This window comes from Amphibalanus amphitrite, unplaced genomic scaffold (genome assembly GCF_019059575.1).
Source record: "Amphibalanus amphitrite isolate SeventyFive unplaced genomic scaffold, NRLGWU_Aamphi_draft 001311F_arrow, whole genome shotgun sequence".
NCBI classification, from domain to species: domain Eukaryota; kingdom Metazoa; phylum Arthropoda; class Thecostraca; order Balanomorpha; family Balanidae; genus Amphibalanus; species Amphibalanus amphitrite.
Genome location: NW_024882804.1, coordinates 6,370 through 21,521, shown reverse-complemented (window position 1 = coordinate 21,521; position 15,152 = coordinate 6,370). Strand labels below are relative to the sequence as shown.

The following is a 15,152-nucleotide window of genomic DNA, read 5'->3' as shown; positions in this document are numbered from 1 at the left end:
CATAATTGAGCTAGAGCCTCGCGGAAAAACATCGTGTAGGTCATCACGAGACAAAGCCAACGGTACCCAGTTTTAAGGTCATAGTTCAAATGGTGACCTCTGAGGTGAGGTCAGGTCGTCAATGAACCAAAAGTCGAGAAAATCGGGACCTGTTAGAACGTCGTAGTGTGGCTGCTATGGATTTTTTCGGGGTGCTGATCAAGAATATCATGTTATTTGTGATCACAGATGATATCTTCATGCATTTAGGCCAGGTCGGGTCAGGTCAGGTCAGGTCAACCAGTAGGGGTCCTGCCGGGTATTCGTAGTACGTGTCAAAAGCCTCTGACAGCTTCGTAACATATATCGAAGGCACCAAAACTACTTCGTAAATGTTCAAATGGTTGCCAATTCGAATTCAGCTCCAAAAACTAGCCTAGAAACATATAAAACTCGAAAAAGTGAACCGAGGTCATCAAAGGTCAATAACCTGACCTGACCTTTAGGTGACCTTGACATCCAACCTAATGCATGAGACCAACATCATATCACATGTTTGAAAGCCTGAAACCACGAAAAGACGCGCGGTAATGCAAGCCGACATACGCCGAATCGCGATTCCGGCCAAAAATTGTCTCGAAAAGCAGGTCACAGGTCAAAGGTCATTTGGGTCAGGATCATGAAATTTTTATGGTAGGTGTAAAATTGATCAACTCGAAGGTACTGCAAATTTTGTCGCGATCGGCCGCTTTTTACGCGATTTATTTGCCAAAAAAAAAAAGAAACATAGGGGGCTGCATCACCCCGCCCCCTGTGTATAGGGTTATAGTTAGCGATGCTCGTGACGTCTATTCGTTCCAGATTACATGTACATTGTACATGCCTATTCACTCACGAGACAATTACTTTTTTACAAATACCGATTAAAACCCAATGCCGTGAGAGGGATGCTACCTGGGCTTATAGATGCAACAGCGAGTTAGAGCTCCTAATTTACAAGCCTCACCGGTCGGACCTTTATTTTTACATTTGCTTCTGGGTGGGCAAATCGACGCCACTGGGTGGGCAATTGTGGTGACTGGGTGGGTATTTGCCCACCCAGTGGGTATGTTAGAGGAGGCCCTGGCCGAAGGTACAGAAAGTTTGGCGTCGATACGTCAAGCGGTTTGGAAGTTATTGCAGAACACGGGAGGGGCTATGAATAGCCCCCCCCCCAATGGGGCGCGGGTGGATATAACGTTACCAGGAAGTATGTAAGCCTTTTTTTGTTGCTTTGCTACGGATATGTATAGTTGATACGGATTAGTATTTGTTATTTTCTACGGATATTGATTTTGGCTTATATGCCTGATTCGTCAAATTATTAGATATTTTTTTTTTACCACGTTCCGCTGGGCTATTCAGTCGAACGCGACCCGCTGGGGGAGCAGATTCTGTCCCCACATCCCGCCGGCGCCTAGCATCCGAACGGATGGTCGAAGAAAGACGGGGAAACGGCAATCGAAAGCTCCCAGCGATATGACTCTTTGGAGCACAAAGTTTTTTTTTTTTGTTAAGAAGGTCTCAGGTCAGGTCAATGGGTTAAAACTGCAACTTTCTTTATCAGGTACTGGCGTTGGAGCCCAGATGGCGAAGAATGGACTGAGGCTGTTACTCAGAACACGTTATTAGGCTACCAAGACAAGATGCCTTGCAAAGAAGGCCATGCAAAGGTTAAGGTCAAGGTCAGGTCATGTCACCGAAGATGAACTATTGGGTATGATGTGTGCGATTCATGTGATAGGCATGGGTCATTTTACACATATTTGGACAAAATTGAAGTCGAGGTCAGGCCAAGCTTAGGTCGAGTGAAGGCAAGCCTTTAAGTTGGATTTTACGACCAAAAGGTTGTTTATATGGTCGAATGGTGCGATTTTTATTAGTTAGGTACTGTTAAAAGTCCAGAATTCCTAAAAATTAATTTGTGTGCAAACTTTGCTCATCGTTACGGAACTAAAATTAAATAATTCCTTCATTTCAACCGATTGTTTTAAAAACTGAAATTTAGTTGCACATGCCGTTCTTCTCTGGCATACGTATAGGTAGGTAGGTTCTGGGTTCTTTTACAAACTCAAAATTTTGGGCTTAGGTAGTAACGATTTTTCTTTAAAGAACGTTGTATTGAAAGTTTATGGTTAAAAAAAAACGAAATGTCTATTTGGAAGACAAGGCTAAGTTGCTTACCATGTTTCTTTGTTAGGTAGGTAGGTTAGGATTCGAGCTGACGATATTAGGGGCGTTTGACCTTTCGTAGTTTTTGAAGCGAAATTGGCGGGATATGACGTCAGTTAAACGTCGTTATCTCAAAAATTTCCGACGGATTTCGTTCAAATCTTCAAGGAATATGTCAAATTAATACATGATAAGGTACTGAAAATTTGGTTAGCTCGATTAAGGCGTTTAAAAGCTATTGGGAAGCACGAGAATGGCCAGATCCCCCCAGCCCCCAGCGAAGCGATTTTGAAATAATTTGTTTATTTGTTTATTTGACCAAAAAACAACCACAGGCTAAGGCCCAGTTACGGCTGCAGTCATAAATTCATGCCATGAAGATATTTGCTGTAGGTAAAGGCACTTTGGTATTTCGTTTGGTGCATTCGTCAGATAACCCGTCGTGAAAAATCCCGCGTAGTGGGAGTGCGAGGTAGTGTGCTGCTTTGCTGCACTTGTCCCATGTCCGGTCAACACAATCGGGCTTGTGGTATAAATTTACATGGACTTCTGTGTTAATTCATGTGTGATTATGATACCTACCTAAAGCATTGAAACGATGCATATGCTCTCACTCTGCTAATCTGCGACTTTCTGGGACCTCCCTGTAAGCTCACATCCAAACCATCTAAACTAAGAGGGCGGTGTCGCCGGCAGGACCGGAGTCCCGCCCTTGGATCGGTCACCGCGCCACTCGTTATTACCACGGACGGGGCAGGGCAGTAGAAGGTTACCGGGTCGAATAGATTCCCGATCAAGGTCGGCCGACGACGCCGGCGGCGGTCGCCGGGCCCAGAACCAGCGGTTCCAGCTGTGTCTGTCATGAGAGGCCGCCTGTCGTAACGGTCGACTGTTCGCAGCGGCTCTCTACATCACCAACCGACGACAGCCCGCACCAGCGATGGATATTAGTTAATAGTGATGTGCAGTAGCTATAAGTGATTATTATTTACATGTCGTTATATAGCTTGGTACCGTTAAGACGTTTAACAAAATACCTACTGAAAGTTTACTAGACGTTAAACAAACTGTACGTACGTAAACGTCCAGTATCGGCATATCACATCAGTAATACGTTACTCGATGACTCACTCATTGCGCGTGGGCTAATTAAATATAAACAATATTTGGATAAACGTCGTAAGGGTTAGATAAACGTTAAACAAACGGGTATGCTGATAAACGGATACACAACTATAAGCGGATGTAAGTGGATATATGATTTAACCTTTGCCGGCCGACGGAGGTGGTGCCTTCCCCCATAGGTTTTTTTTTTCATGATAACTCCGGTGGGGCGATAGGTAGTTATCGGTGGGGCGTAGGCCAAGTTGGTGGCTGCCCCACCAACTTGGTATTTTGCCTCACCAGTGTTATATCATCCATGCCAATACCTAAGCGTTTTGCCCCTCAATTTTTTAACTGATTTCTAAGACTTTGTTGCTTTGCAAATTAATGTTTTTCGCATTGAAGAGCTTTGGAATGTTTATATCTGTTATGATACGAATCGATTCAGTGTGGCATTTTATTCAACTTCATAATCGGACATGTGGGTTTGATGACTTTTTGCCCCACCAACTTCCCTGGAAAAGCTCCACCCATGGGCTCTGCGGCCGTTTTTTGCGAAGTTATTCATAAAAAAACGAACCCTTGCCTTGGGACACTTGGCCTGACCTCAGAGGTCACCGGTTGATCTGAGACCTTAAAATCGGGTGCCAGCCACCTCCCCCTCGGCCGGCGCGTGTGTAGAAAACTTATATGGTCCGGCGAGGGTTAGATATCTCGTCTGGTGTTCCACTTACGGCTTACCTATCAGGTTGTTTCCAATTCCATCGACATATAAAAGGCAATATGTAGCTAGCTCTCTTGCTTCTTTACGTCAGTACTCATGGATGGAGATTTGGTAGACAGCATTACTGATTCCACACTGATATGAAATATCCGGGTGCTTCCCACGACACAGAACATTCGACATCGGTACATTTTTTTACCCGACGGGCCAAATGTGGTGTATTTCATAATTTATATTCGTCGTATACTGTCACCACCACTATACTCTGTTCCGTTTCAAGCTTGCAGCCGAAGTGCCCTGCTGAAAGCAGGGGCCTCTTGCACCAAAATACCTAGCTAGGTAGAATCGGCAAAATACCTACCTAGTAAAACTACCTACGGCGGTAGCTTCTCTTGCACCATCCTACCTACCTACCTAGGTAAATTTGACAGCTCGGGTTTTTTAGGATTTGTTTTGATTGGCTGTTTGGCGACGAATTATTTGTGGGCGCAAACAAATAGTAACTTAAGAAAACAATTAAATGGATATTGTTTTTATTAATATACATTTTGGTATTATGAAATCATTTTTTATTTACGTAAATACCGATAGAAGTTATTTTGATATTAAATTACTTGAACAAATAAGCTTAGTTTCCATGGCAACGAGTGAGTCTTCAACCTGGCTGTTCTGCTACGGAGGTTTATCGCCTTGGTACGGAGAAGCACCTCTGTGAACCCATGGAGCATTTAGTCAATTATATTATTATTCACTCATAAAAATATTGATTTCTCATTGTCTAAACATTTTGTAATGCCTAATTTACATAAAAGTACCCGTGGATTAATATGTATTGTGCCTATTGTTACTAATTGAATCATTTTACCTAAGGTTTTGCTAGTTATTTTGGAAGCCCGCGTTTACCGTCAAATCGTCAAAAATTCCTCCGCGAGTACTTCTTTCCGGCTTTCGGTGCAAGAGGAAAACAGCCGGTCGGATTTTAACAATTGGTAAGTTCTTTGCCACTCGGTAGAATTTCTAGGTAAATTTTCACGGTAGCGTTTTTTGGTAGGTAGTTTGGTGCAAGAGAATCTAGGTAAAAGCTGAAATTACCTAGGTAGGTAGTTTGGTGCAAGAGGCCTCAGTGCGATATTTCTGTATATACCTACAGCTTTTACATAAGACGCAAATTCTTGAGCGGAGGAGCGATCTGCCGAAGAAACTCCGACTGCAAACTTGATATGGAACAGACTATAGAGCTGTAACATAGAATAAGTATATGTATACCGGGCGACTGTCAGGCGTCGCCATGTCCAAAGAATGCTATTATGACTTGCGTGCACCACACGCGGCGGCCCTTTGTACAAAATCGGGACCCAAGTCACAATCATAGGCGGCGGAACGGGGAGGGCACCGGGGCACCGTGCCCCCCTTTGATTTTGGCATTTTAACATTAGCCCTATGGGCGTTGCATGGAAAGAATGAGACCAAAAGTCGGCAGTGCCCCCCCCCTTAATTGAAGGTGTTCCGCCGCTACCTACTGGTCACAATCACATCCCATCCGTGCCCAGCCGCCGGCAGGAGCGGCTGGGCCCCTCCCGCTCTGCCCGCTCCCCCGCCGCACAGCATTCACGAGCGCGCGCGCGCCTGACATAGGTACATTTGCACATTTTGTTTGGAGTGAGCTTTGCAATTGTACAAGTAATACAGGCAACAAGGAATATGCTCAACCAACAAACAAAATAAAGCAGTAAAACACAATCCGCCTTATCACCCATCCATCACACGGCACCGAAGAATGCGTACTGCTCGAGCGGCAGCCTCTGGTAGCCCCTCCTGGTCAGCAGCTCGTCCAGCTGCCGTATCCTACTCCACACCAGCCGGCGCATGCTGACGTCAAACACCTTGTCGTCTGGCACCACCGGGTGCGCACCGTTGTGGAACGCGCCCTCCGCGTGGCGCAGCGTGCAGCGCAGCCGCTCCGCCGACGGCTCCACGCCCAGGAAGTGCAGCATGCGGCGCAGCTGGGCAGCCGGCGCGGCCGCCAGTCGCTCGTAGCTCACCAGCAGGGTGTGCTGCGGCGCCTCGGCCCAGGCGGCCGCCAGCTCGGCCCAGTAGTGGCTCTGGGTGTCCACGAATCGGCGCCACTTGGTGCCGGAGAAGGCGGCCGGAGCGGCGTGGCTCTCCTGCAGGTGCACGCTGCTGCGCGCAGTGAAGTGGCGCAGAGAGATGAGCGCTCGAAACGGGTCTCGGACCAGCAGGATGGCCGGCAGCGGGTAGCCGGTGCTGTTCCCCGCCAGCGCAGCCAGAGGGTCGCTGATGTTGCCGCCAAAGTCCTCGCGGATCCGCTGGGTGAGGTTGGAGGTATCGGTGCCTTCTAACCGGCGCCAGGTGGGCGGGTAAGCGTGCGTCTTGCCGACCAGACAGGTCCGCGTCAGCGGGGACACGTGCTCGGCGATGAACCCGGCGTCTCGGAGCTCGGCCGACGAGGTGACGGCGCGCCGACTGGCGGCTACCTCGGCCACGGACGGCAGCCCCACCACCGGCAGCGGCTCGTTGTCGTCGGCGTCGTGCTTGGGTCCGCAGGTGACCAGGCCGGTGGCGGCCTCCAGCAGGTAGCGCGTCCACGTGTTACCGGAGCGGTGGTACGAGGCGAGACGGGCGTCCGGCAGGCTGCCCGGACGGGCGAACCGCGTCACCAGGTGGGCGCAGCTCGGGTCGCCGGCGAACCAGGCGTGCGAGGGCAGCGCCGGCTCCACCAGCCGCCATGTTGCCACGTGCAGACCGCCCCCGTCCCCACCGCCGCCGGGGCCCGTCGAGTCGTCGGTGGGAGCGGAGACGCGCGTCGGGTCCGGCAGTAGACTCCAGGTGAGTGTCGGTCCGTCACTCACCACCAACAGCAGGCAGAAGGCGCCCACAGAGGCGACGAACAGACTCGGGACAACCAGATGGAACGGCCGCTGGTAGGCAGTCGATGACTTCCAGCGGTGCGTATGGACAGCCTCCATTGCCGAAAATCGGACTCTGAAATAAATATAAGCAGCGCGCTGCCCAATCGCGTTTGAACTTAAAATTTAAATTCATACTTAAAATTACAAATCAAAGACCAGAGGCCTCTTGCACCAAAATACCTAGCTAGGTAGAATCGGCAAAATACCTACCTAGTAAAACTACCTACGGCGGTAATTTCTCTTGCACCATCCTACCTACCTACCTACACTGAAAAAAGTTTTTACCATCAATTTACTAAGTTACTAGCTTTGGTAAATTTTACCATCAGCCTACCATCATATTACTACCAGCCTACTATGGTGCTGAATACTATCCTGCCTTGACATGTTGATATTACCATGGTTACGTTTATCAGGGGTGGTTTTGTACCCCAGTTTACAAGGTGGTAACCACCTGAGGCTAGTAGATACCCTCGTAAGCTAATATTCCCTACCATAGTAAAATCAACCTTTCCACGGGCGGATCCAGCAGGTGAATTCGGCGATCAAGTCTCCTCCTTTCCATAGAGGTGTTTGCCAATTTTTGATATGTTGGAAGGAGCGTCATCCAAGGACTAGCTGAGACCCTGAGCAATTAATAGCTTTATGGACGAAAGGCCAGAAATTTCTTGCAACAGTTCCCTGGGTGTGCTTCTGCTGCTATGGTAAGGTATACCATGGCAACACCATGACAACACTACACCCTTACTAACAATCCACGTGCGTCTGACTCTGCTGCAGCGGCGCCGCCATGTCAGTTCCGGCCGCGCGCCGGCGTTGTGAAGGTGCTCCGTGGTTTTAAATATTTGAACGGTGATTGTGTGGGTGGTTAGCGTAGCTGACGGTGGAGGATACTCGGAAATAACAAGTAAGTCGTTGTATCTTCAGCATAATAATACTTATCTCACGAGTGCCATTTCCAGCAAAGATCGCAGCCTTTGTTTCGGTTCATGTTGTTGAATTTCCTTGAGACCCTGTTGGACCGGGTAGGGGGAGGGTGGTGGGGTGGGTATCATTGCGGGCATTTCCCAGCGTCGGAAATCAACGTGTTTTTTTATTTGTTAACCCACGCCTCACTGGGGTATGTGCTCTAACGCGCCCCACAGCACGTTACAGCACGTTACAGTGGGGGGGGGGGGGGGGCTCCTAACTCCGAAACTACTGGGCCGATTGTCAAAATTCAAACGGCCCCTGGTAGCCCTGGAAATATTGTTGAGCGAAGCCTAATGTCATTGACCTCGAGGTCATCGATGACGTCACAGGTCAGGTCAAAGTAAAAATATCAGCGTCTTGGCACTCTGGGCGCCGGCCAACAAATCAGATCAGGCTCATTTTTTGTTTGCACACTCGTGAATATATGCGTAACATAACCTGAGGGTACCGAACTTGTACTTCGAATTTTTCAGGTCAAGGCCATCTCATCCCAGGTCACGAAAGCTTTATATCGTGCATCGGTGACGTGAGACATGTTTTATGGTTCATGTAGGCCATATATATCGAAATCAGTGTTGTATGTGTCAGTTTAGGCCATTTTAGCTGAATATAGCTGAGGTCAGGTCAGGTCACTTTAGGTCAAAAATGGTCAAATTTTGAAGTTGACATTTTTCAACAAAAAAGGTGTTTGTCAGATGAAGTTCACATATATTCAACGCATATGTGTTCAAACACATATAGACCCCGTTTCCATGGGCATCACTGATCCGGATCAGCAAACTTAAATCGTATTATATTTCTCGAACTCTTCGTTACATGATATAATTCCAAGTGGATTAGGCTTATATAATCAGTTAATCCCTTATTTTCATTTTCATATATTGTCTAACTATACTGGATTAGCTAATCCATTTTTACTGATCCGGATCAGTGATGCCCATGGAAACGTGGTCATATTCTGCTTTTTTTCATTCAGAAACGTATATGTAAAAAAATAAAAAATACAATTTCTGAGTTTTTATATTTATAATTTTCAAAATATTCAACATTTCGAAAGTCCGAAATCAGTTTGGTAGCCCTGTAGAGTCCACCCATGCAAAAAAAAGGATCTAGCTTAACCCTCAAGGCGGTGGGGGGGGGGGGGGGGCATTTTTGCATCCATCTTTAGTTTTTTTCGATATATCTCCAGAACCGCTGCGCCGATCTTCACCAAACTTTCAGTACCCTTTTGCACATTGTGACCAAATTTTTTTTTCCAAAGGCTATGATAAGTTGGCCGCTACGTCGGAGTGACGTCATTTCTGCCATTGTCGACCAAAAAAAAAGCTTCGCGGGAAGAGCTGTCAGGTCTATAAATTTGATTATGCATAAAAATGTTCAAGACATGAAATGTGTAGAATTACCAGGGCTACTATACTGTTCTCTCGATTTTGTTTTTGAAGTTGACCCCAAAAATAAAAAGAAATAGATATAATAGCCAAAAAAATCCCAAAAGTTTTTCGATTTTCGAAACAAACGGAATATATGTAATAGCCACTATGGACTTCTATTCACATTCCAAGTATTAGATCGATAACTCCTTTTTGCCAAGTTATAACAAAAAAAAACTGTTCAAAATTAATGACGTCAAATTTTCAAACTCGATTTTGGCAATTCTAGACCACAAAGCGCAAAACAAAGACCACCATTAGACTCGCCGTGACGAGTGGCATCGAATCAATACCAATTTTATGCGAAACTATCAACTTTGACCTGAAATTTGACCTTTTTGACCTGACATTGACCTGACCTCCACCAGAAAGTGACCAAAAAACCGTCCCTGATGGTCTTATAACCAACACCATTGAGGCGAATATGAAAAATTGGCCATAAAACATGCATCGCACAACCCTACTTAGTAAAGATAGGTTCATGTGCTGACCCTTGGTGATCGGACCTGGTATTATCAGTGACCTCCAATAGCAACATATGCTCGTATAATAGGCAACTCACGCCCTATCGCTGATTTTTGACAAAATGCCCTTTACTCGATGTTGCAGCGCATTCCTTAAAAGACCCGTGAACGGTGAAACATTTTATCTTTGACTTGGCCTGTGATGTCATCGGTGACCCCGAGGTCAATGAAATTGAAGTTCCCTCGACAAATTTAACAAGGCTATCGAACGCCATTTAAATTTTACCGATCCGTCATAGTAGCTTCGGAGATTCGGGGGGGGGGGGTCAAAAATCCCCCCCCCCCTCCCACCGCGCGGAAGGTAGCCGGGAGGCCCACCGCTTGCCGGGTTAAAACTCAGATCTTGAGAGCGATTACCGTTGTTCAATGCTTTGCATCAAAATCGGCCGAACATGATGTCACTCTGGCGTCATTTCCGGCCGATCTATAGTAGCTACGAAAATTTTATTAGTGCACAAGGTGTCAAATAAATTGATGCAGCCGAAGGTCCTAAAAGCTTTGTTTTGATACGTCCAGCGGTTTTAAAGATTTGCGTAAACACGAGAGGGGCTATGAATAGCCCTCCCCACAGTAGGGTGGGGGTTAACCCTCGCCCGTATTGGTGTTTTTCAGCCACGAACGTTTAAGGGGGGGTCCGTTGAACCCCCTCCTTGCCGTTTCGCCCCTGATTGAGCTAGAGCTTCGCGGAAAAAACGAGCGTGCTGCCCGTGACGAGAGAAAGCCGATGGTACCCAATTTTATCCTAGGTCGTCGGTCCTAGGTCATCGGTTGACCTTCCAGGTCAGGTCAATGACCCAAAAGTGGGGAAAACTGGGACCTGTTAGAACGTCGTAAAACGTGGCTGCTATTGGGTTTTTTAGGGAACTGATCACGAATATCATGTTAGCTATGATCATAGATGATGTCTTCATGCATTTAGGCCAGGTCGGGTCAGGTCAGGTCAGGTCAACCAGTAAGGGTTTTGCCGGGTATTCGTAGTAGGTGCACTAGGTGGCAACCGCCTCTGACAGCTTCGTAACATGTTACGAAGGCACCAAAACTACTTCGTAAATGTTCATATATGGTTGTTAAATTCGAAATCAGCTAAAAAAAACTAGCCTAGAAAGATGCTGATAAAACTCGAAAAAGTAAACCGAGGTCATCAAAGGTCAATGAACTGACCTGACCTTCTGGTGACCTTGACATCCACCCTAATGCATGGGAGCAGCATCATATCCCATGTTTGAACGCTTGAAACCACGAAAGGACTGCAAACGCGCGGCAAATGCGAGCCGACATACGCCGAATCGCGATTCCGGCCAAACATGGTCTCGAAAAGTAGGTCACAGGTCAAAGGTCATTAGTCAGGGCCATTACATTTTTTAGGGTAGGTGTAAAATTGATTATAACTCGAGGGTACTGAAAGCTTCGTTGCGGTCGGCCGCTTTTTACGCGAGGTATTCGCGAAAAACCGAGGGGGAGTCCGTTCGACCCCCCCCCCTATACGGGGGAGGGTTAACAAGCCAAAACGTTGCTAATTTTTATTTTGATCTGACCTGTGACGTCAACGGTGATCTCGAGGTCAATAAAATTAGGTTTTGCTCGACAGTTTTTCCAGGGCTATCAGACGCCGTTTCAGTTTTGACAATCGGCCCAGTAGTTTCGGAGTTGGAGCGGGGGGGGGTTCTATAAATAGCCCCCGCCTCCCCCAGTGGAGTGCGTTACAGAACATACCCCAGTGGGGCGCTGGTTAAGAGTAGAATTTTTGAATTATTGCCAACACTCAACACTGCACCTCATGGCAATTAATTCATTATAGGGCATTTTACCTGAACCAGCCTCTGGCCTAATGTCCCAAATTTGCTAAATTCCTCACCCTACAAATCCCCTGTTCTATTAGATGCTGCCATTTTTTTAAAACAACTTATCTTAAATCCTTGTTTCATCAAACTGGGAGCTAGGTCACGGGACACTGCGAGTCAAGGTGGGAGGGGTAGGAGATAGAGTGTCACTGCAGCACACACAATCAATCTTTCCATTGGTTTATCTTATATCAATGCCTGCTCTTTTCCAGAGCTGGCTTTCGAAGTTCGAACCTTCGGTATATGGCTACCAATGCCCTTGGAGAAGGTGTTGCGTGATAAATCGCTGGAAGGGCGACATTCAACGATTGTGTGAAAAGAGACCGATTGCATTGTGATGATAAAGTGAACTGTAATAATTGTTGTTCATGCGCGTTGTTTGGTTATGTGCAGACGTAACTTTGTTTGTGGCCAAATGCTTTTTATGTGTGAAATATTTCATGTAGGTTACTAGGTAGATGCTTTGGAAAAGTGAAGAGCTGCTTTGTCGACTGCTAGGTAGATACTGTCATGCATGCTGTTGTGCATCAGTAAGTGGCTGTCGTAATGATAAACAAATTTGGCATGGATAGGCTAAAGCACAGCATATGAAGCATGCTGGTTGATGACTAGTAAGATCCTGTTAACCGACTGGTAATATCACAATAAATGTCACATAGTAAACTATTGTTTTACGATGGTTGGCCAGCAAAGCAAAGCTGGTATCCAGATGACAAAAGGATGGTTTTACCATGATAAGTCATTAGTAAGCATTACCAGGGAGTAGCTAACGATAGTAAAGTCCTAGTTTCGTGCTAGTATCACGTGGGTTTTTGGGCATGGTATGACGACATATAGTTACCGTGTTAATACCATGGTAATTTTTACTGGCATTGGTATTCACATGGTTTTACATTCATATTAGGCCTAGTATTTGGGTCGTAAGTTAGTTTACCATAGGTAAGAGGCTGTTCAAAATATGACCACCACTCGAAAACTAACTAGGGTGGTATTTTTCTTAGTAGGCGGTACCAGGATAATACTAGCGTTAGTAGAGCTTTGGTTTCTTATTAGTTATGCTTTAGTTTCAAGGTAGTATGATGAAAAAATATTACCGTACTAAGACCATGGTATTTTGATGAGCATTGGTAGTTGCATAGTATTCCTTTGATATTGGGCCTAGTATTTGGATCGTAAACTGGTTTACCATAAGTAAAAGGCTGTTCAAAATATGACCACCACCCAAAAACTAACTAGGGTGGTATTTTTTTCTTTCAGTGTAGGTAAATTTGACAGCTCGCGTTTTTAGGATTTGTTTTGATTGGCTGTTTGGCGACGATTTATTTGTGGGCGCAAACAATAGTAACTAAAGAAAACAATTAAATGGATATTGTTTTATTAATATACATTTTAGTATTATGAAATCATTTTTCATGTACGTAAATACCGATAGAAGTTATTTTGATATTAAATTACTCGAACAAATAAGCTTCGTTTCCATGGCAACGAGTGAGTCTTCAACTTGGCTGTTCTGCTACGGAGTTTATCGCCTTGGTACGGAGAAGCACCTCTGTGAACCCATGGAGCATTTGGTCAATAATATTATTTCACTCATAAAACATTGATTTATCATTGTCTAAACATTTTGTAATGCCTAATTTACATAAAAGTACCCGTGAATTATCATGTATTGTGCCTATTGTTACTAATTGAATCATTTTACCTAAGGTTTTGCTAGTTATTTTGGAAGCCCGCGTTTACCGTCAAACCGTCAAAAATTTCTCCGCGAGTACTTCTTTCCGGCTTTCGGTGCAAGAGGAAACAGCCGGTCGGAGTTTAACAACTGGTAAGTTCCGATGCCGCTCGGTAGAATTCCAGGTAGATTTTCACGGTAGCGTTTTTTTGGTAGGTAGATTGGTGCAAGAGAATTTAGGTAAAATCGGAATTTACCTAGGTAGGTAGTTTGGTGCAAGAGGCCTCTGAGGAACGGATGAGTCTTCCGTTACCATTCTAGTATGATCGGTATAATCGGTACCTATATCGGTGCTAGTCAGTAACGTGCTGAAATTTAAATTAAACTCGACTTGATAGATAAATGAAAACGTACCTTTGTTTTATGATTATTTTAAAAATGTTATGTCTATGGATTATGGACCGAGTGAAGGTTGAAGCAGAGTAGCTAAGATATTGTACTGTTGCTATTTTTTCCAGTTTCTAGACGGATGAACTCGATACCTATATGAGACGGTTTTTTATTATTACATGGACGTATTGATATAAATGGGAAAGGCAATGGGAACTTGTTTTTATATTCAAATTGGAGGTGACTGGGGGGGGGGGGGGGGGCTCTGGGACTCTTTCCACTCTACCACTGATTGATGTGCCGATGAATTTACCTCTCTACCATTCGACCCCGTTCGACCTCGATTGTATTTGGATATAGTTAGGTATACTTTATAGGTATGGTGTTCAAGGGATTATTCCCGAAACACATTTATACCTAACCAATTTTGATATAAAAAAACAGCACGTTCCCATTGCCTTTCCCATTTATATCGAGATGGTTTTTTATAATCACTTCATTAGTTAGGCGTGGCATCGTTCCGACCGTTCTGAATATGTTTTTCTTGTTTCCGACAAAAAGCTAGCAATGCTTGAATGATAACGTAACTTCTATAACATAATTATCGGAAAGGCCAGCAACCGTTCGGGGCGGGCCGATTAGGTACTAGCCACGGTCACTGGCCATACCTGCTTAATAGTACCTAATATTCGTACTTTTGTGAGACAAAATCAAAAGGCGATTGATAGCCGGTCTTACCTGGAACGACGTATAACTTAACCACGCACTATAATTATAATAACGTCGGTACGGCTTACGCAGTGGCGGCCGACCGTCTCCACCACCTGGCTCGATGTTGCTCACACTGCCTCGTGCACTGACCCTACAGTACATCTCAGCCGCTCAGCAGAGGCGGTCTGCAACACCGCGCCGGTCATCGCGTGCACCGTGCATGGTGGAGAGGTGCAAACTTACGGCCAGCGGGCGGTAACCGCTGGTATGAAACTCAGCGCATACCTGCCAGCGAGGTAGGCGGCTGTGTCAGGTGAGGTCAGGGTCTTGTTATTGCCTCAGACCATGTGCAAGAGACCTCTCCTAGTGATGAGCGTACCGTGGCTTCATCGTACATAAACTCGATCTGCCGATGTCATTTGCATCTCGACTCTCGAGTAATAATAGCGATGAGCTGCAGGTGCCTTGGAGCGAAGGTTAACGACCGCAGTCGCTGGCTGTTGTTGGTTGCAGTTCTTACTTTGAAGTTCCTATTAGTTCCTATACCTAAGAGGAGAGAAATAGAGGATAGAGGGGTGAGTATGGGAATGAGACCGTCCGTTACCATACGGGGGACGCGTCCCCCAGTCAGATATTCGGGGAGGGGGAGGGTCACCTAAAAAAA

The 15,152-nt window shown here is 45.8% G+C and overlaps 1 protein-coding gene across 1 annotated transcript; it reads right to left on the bottom strand.

The window, feature by feature from the left end:
- Positions 1–5,606: 5,606 nt before the first annotated feature.
- On the bottom strand, positions 5,607–14,651 carry LOC122372067. The gene is made up of 2 exons (XM_043348930.1): positions 14,516–14,651; positions 5,607–7,021 (listed from the first exon to the last, which is right to left on the bottom strand). Exon 2 carries the CDS (start codon positions 7,003–7,005, stop codon positions 5,779–5,781), a length of 1,227 nt encoding a protein of 408 aa, XP_043204865.1. The 5' UTR covers positions 7,006–7,021; positions 14,516–14,651; the 3' UTR covers positions 5,607–5,778.
- Between the last annotated feature and the right edge of the window lie 501 nt (positions 14,652–15,152).

Coding starts and splice junctions, on each gene's coding strand:
- LOC122372067 (XM_043348930.1), bottom strand. CDS start 7,005: ATGGAGGCTGTCCATACGCACCGCTGGAAGTCATCGACTGCCTACCAG.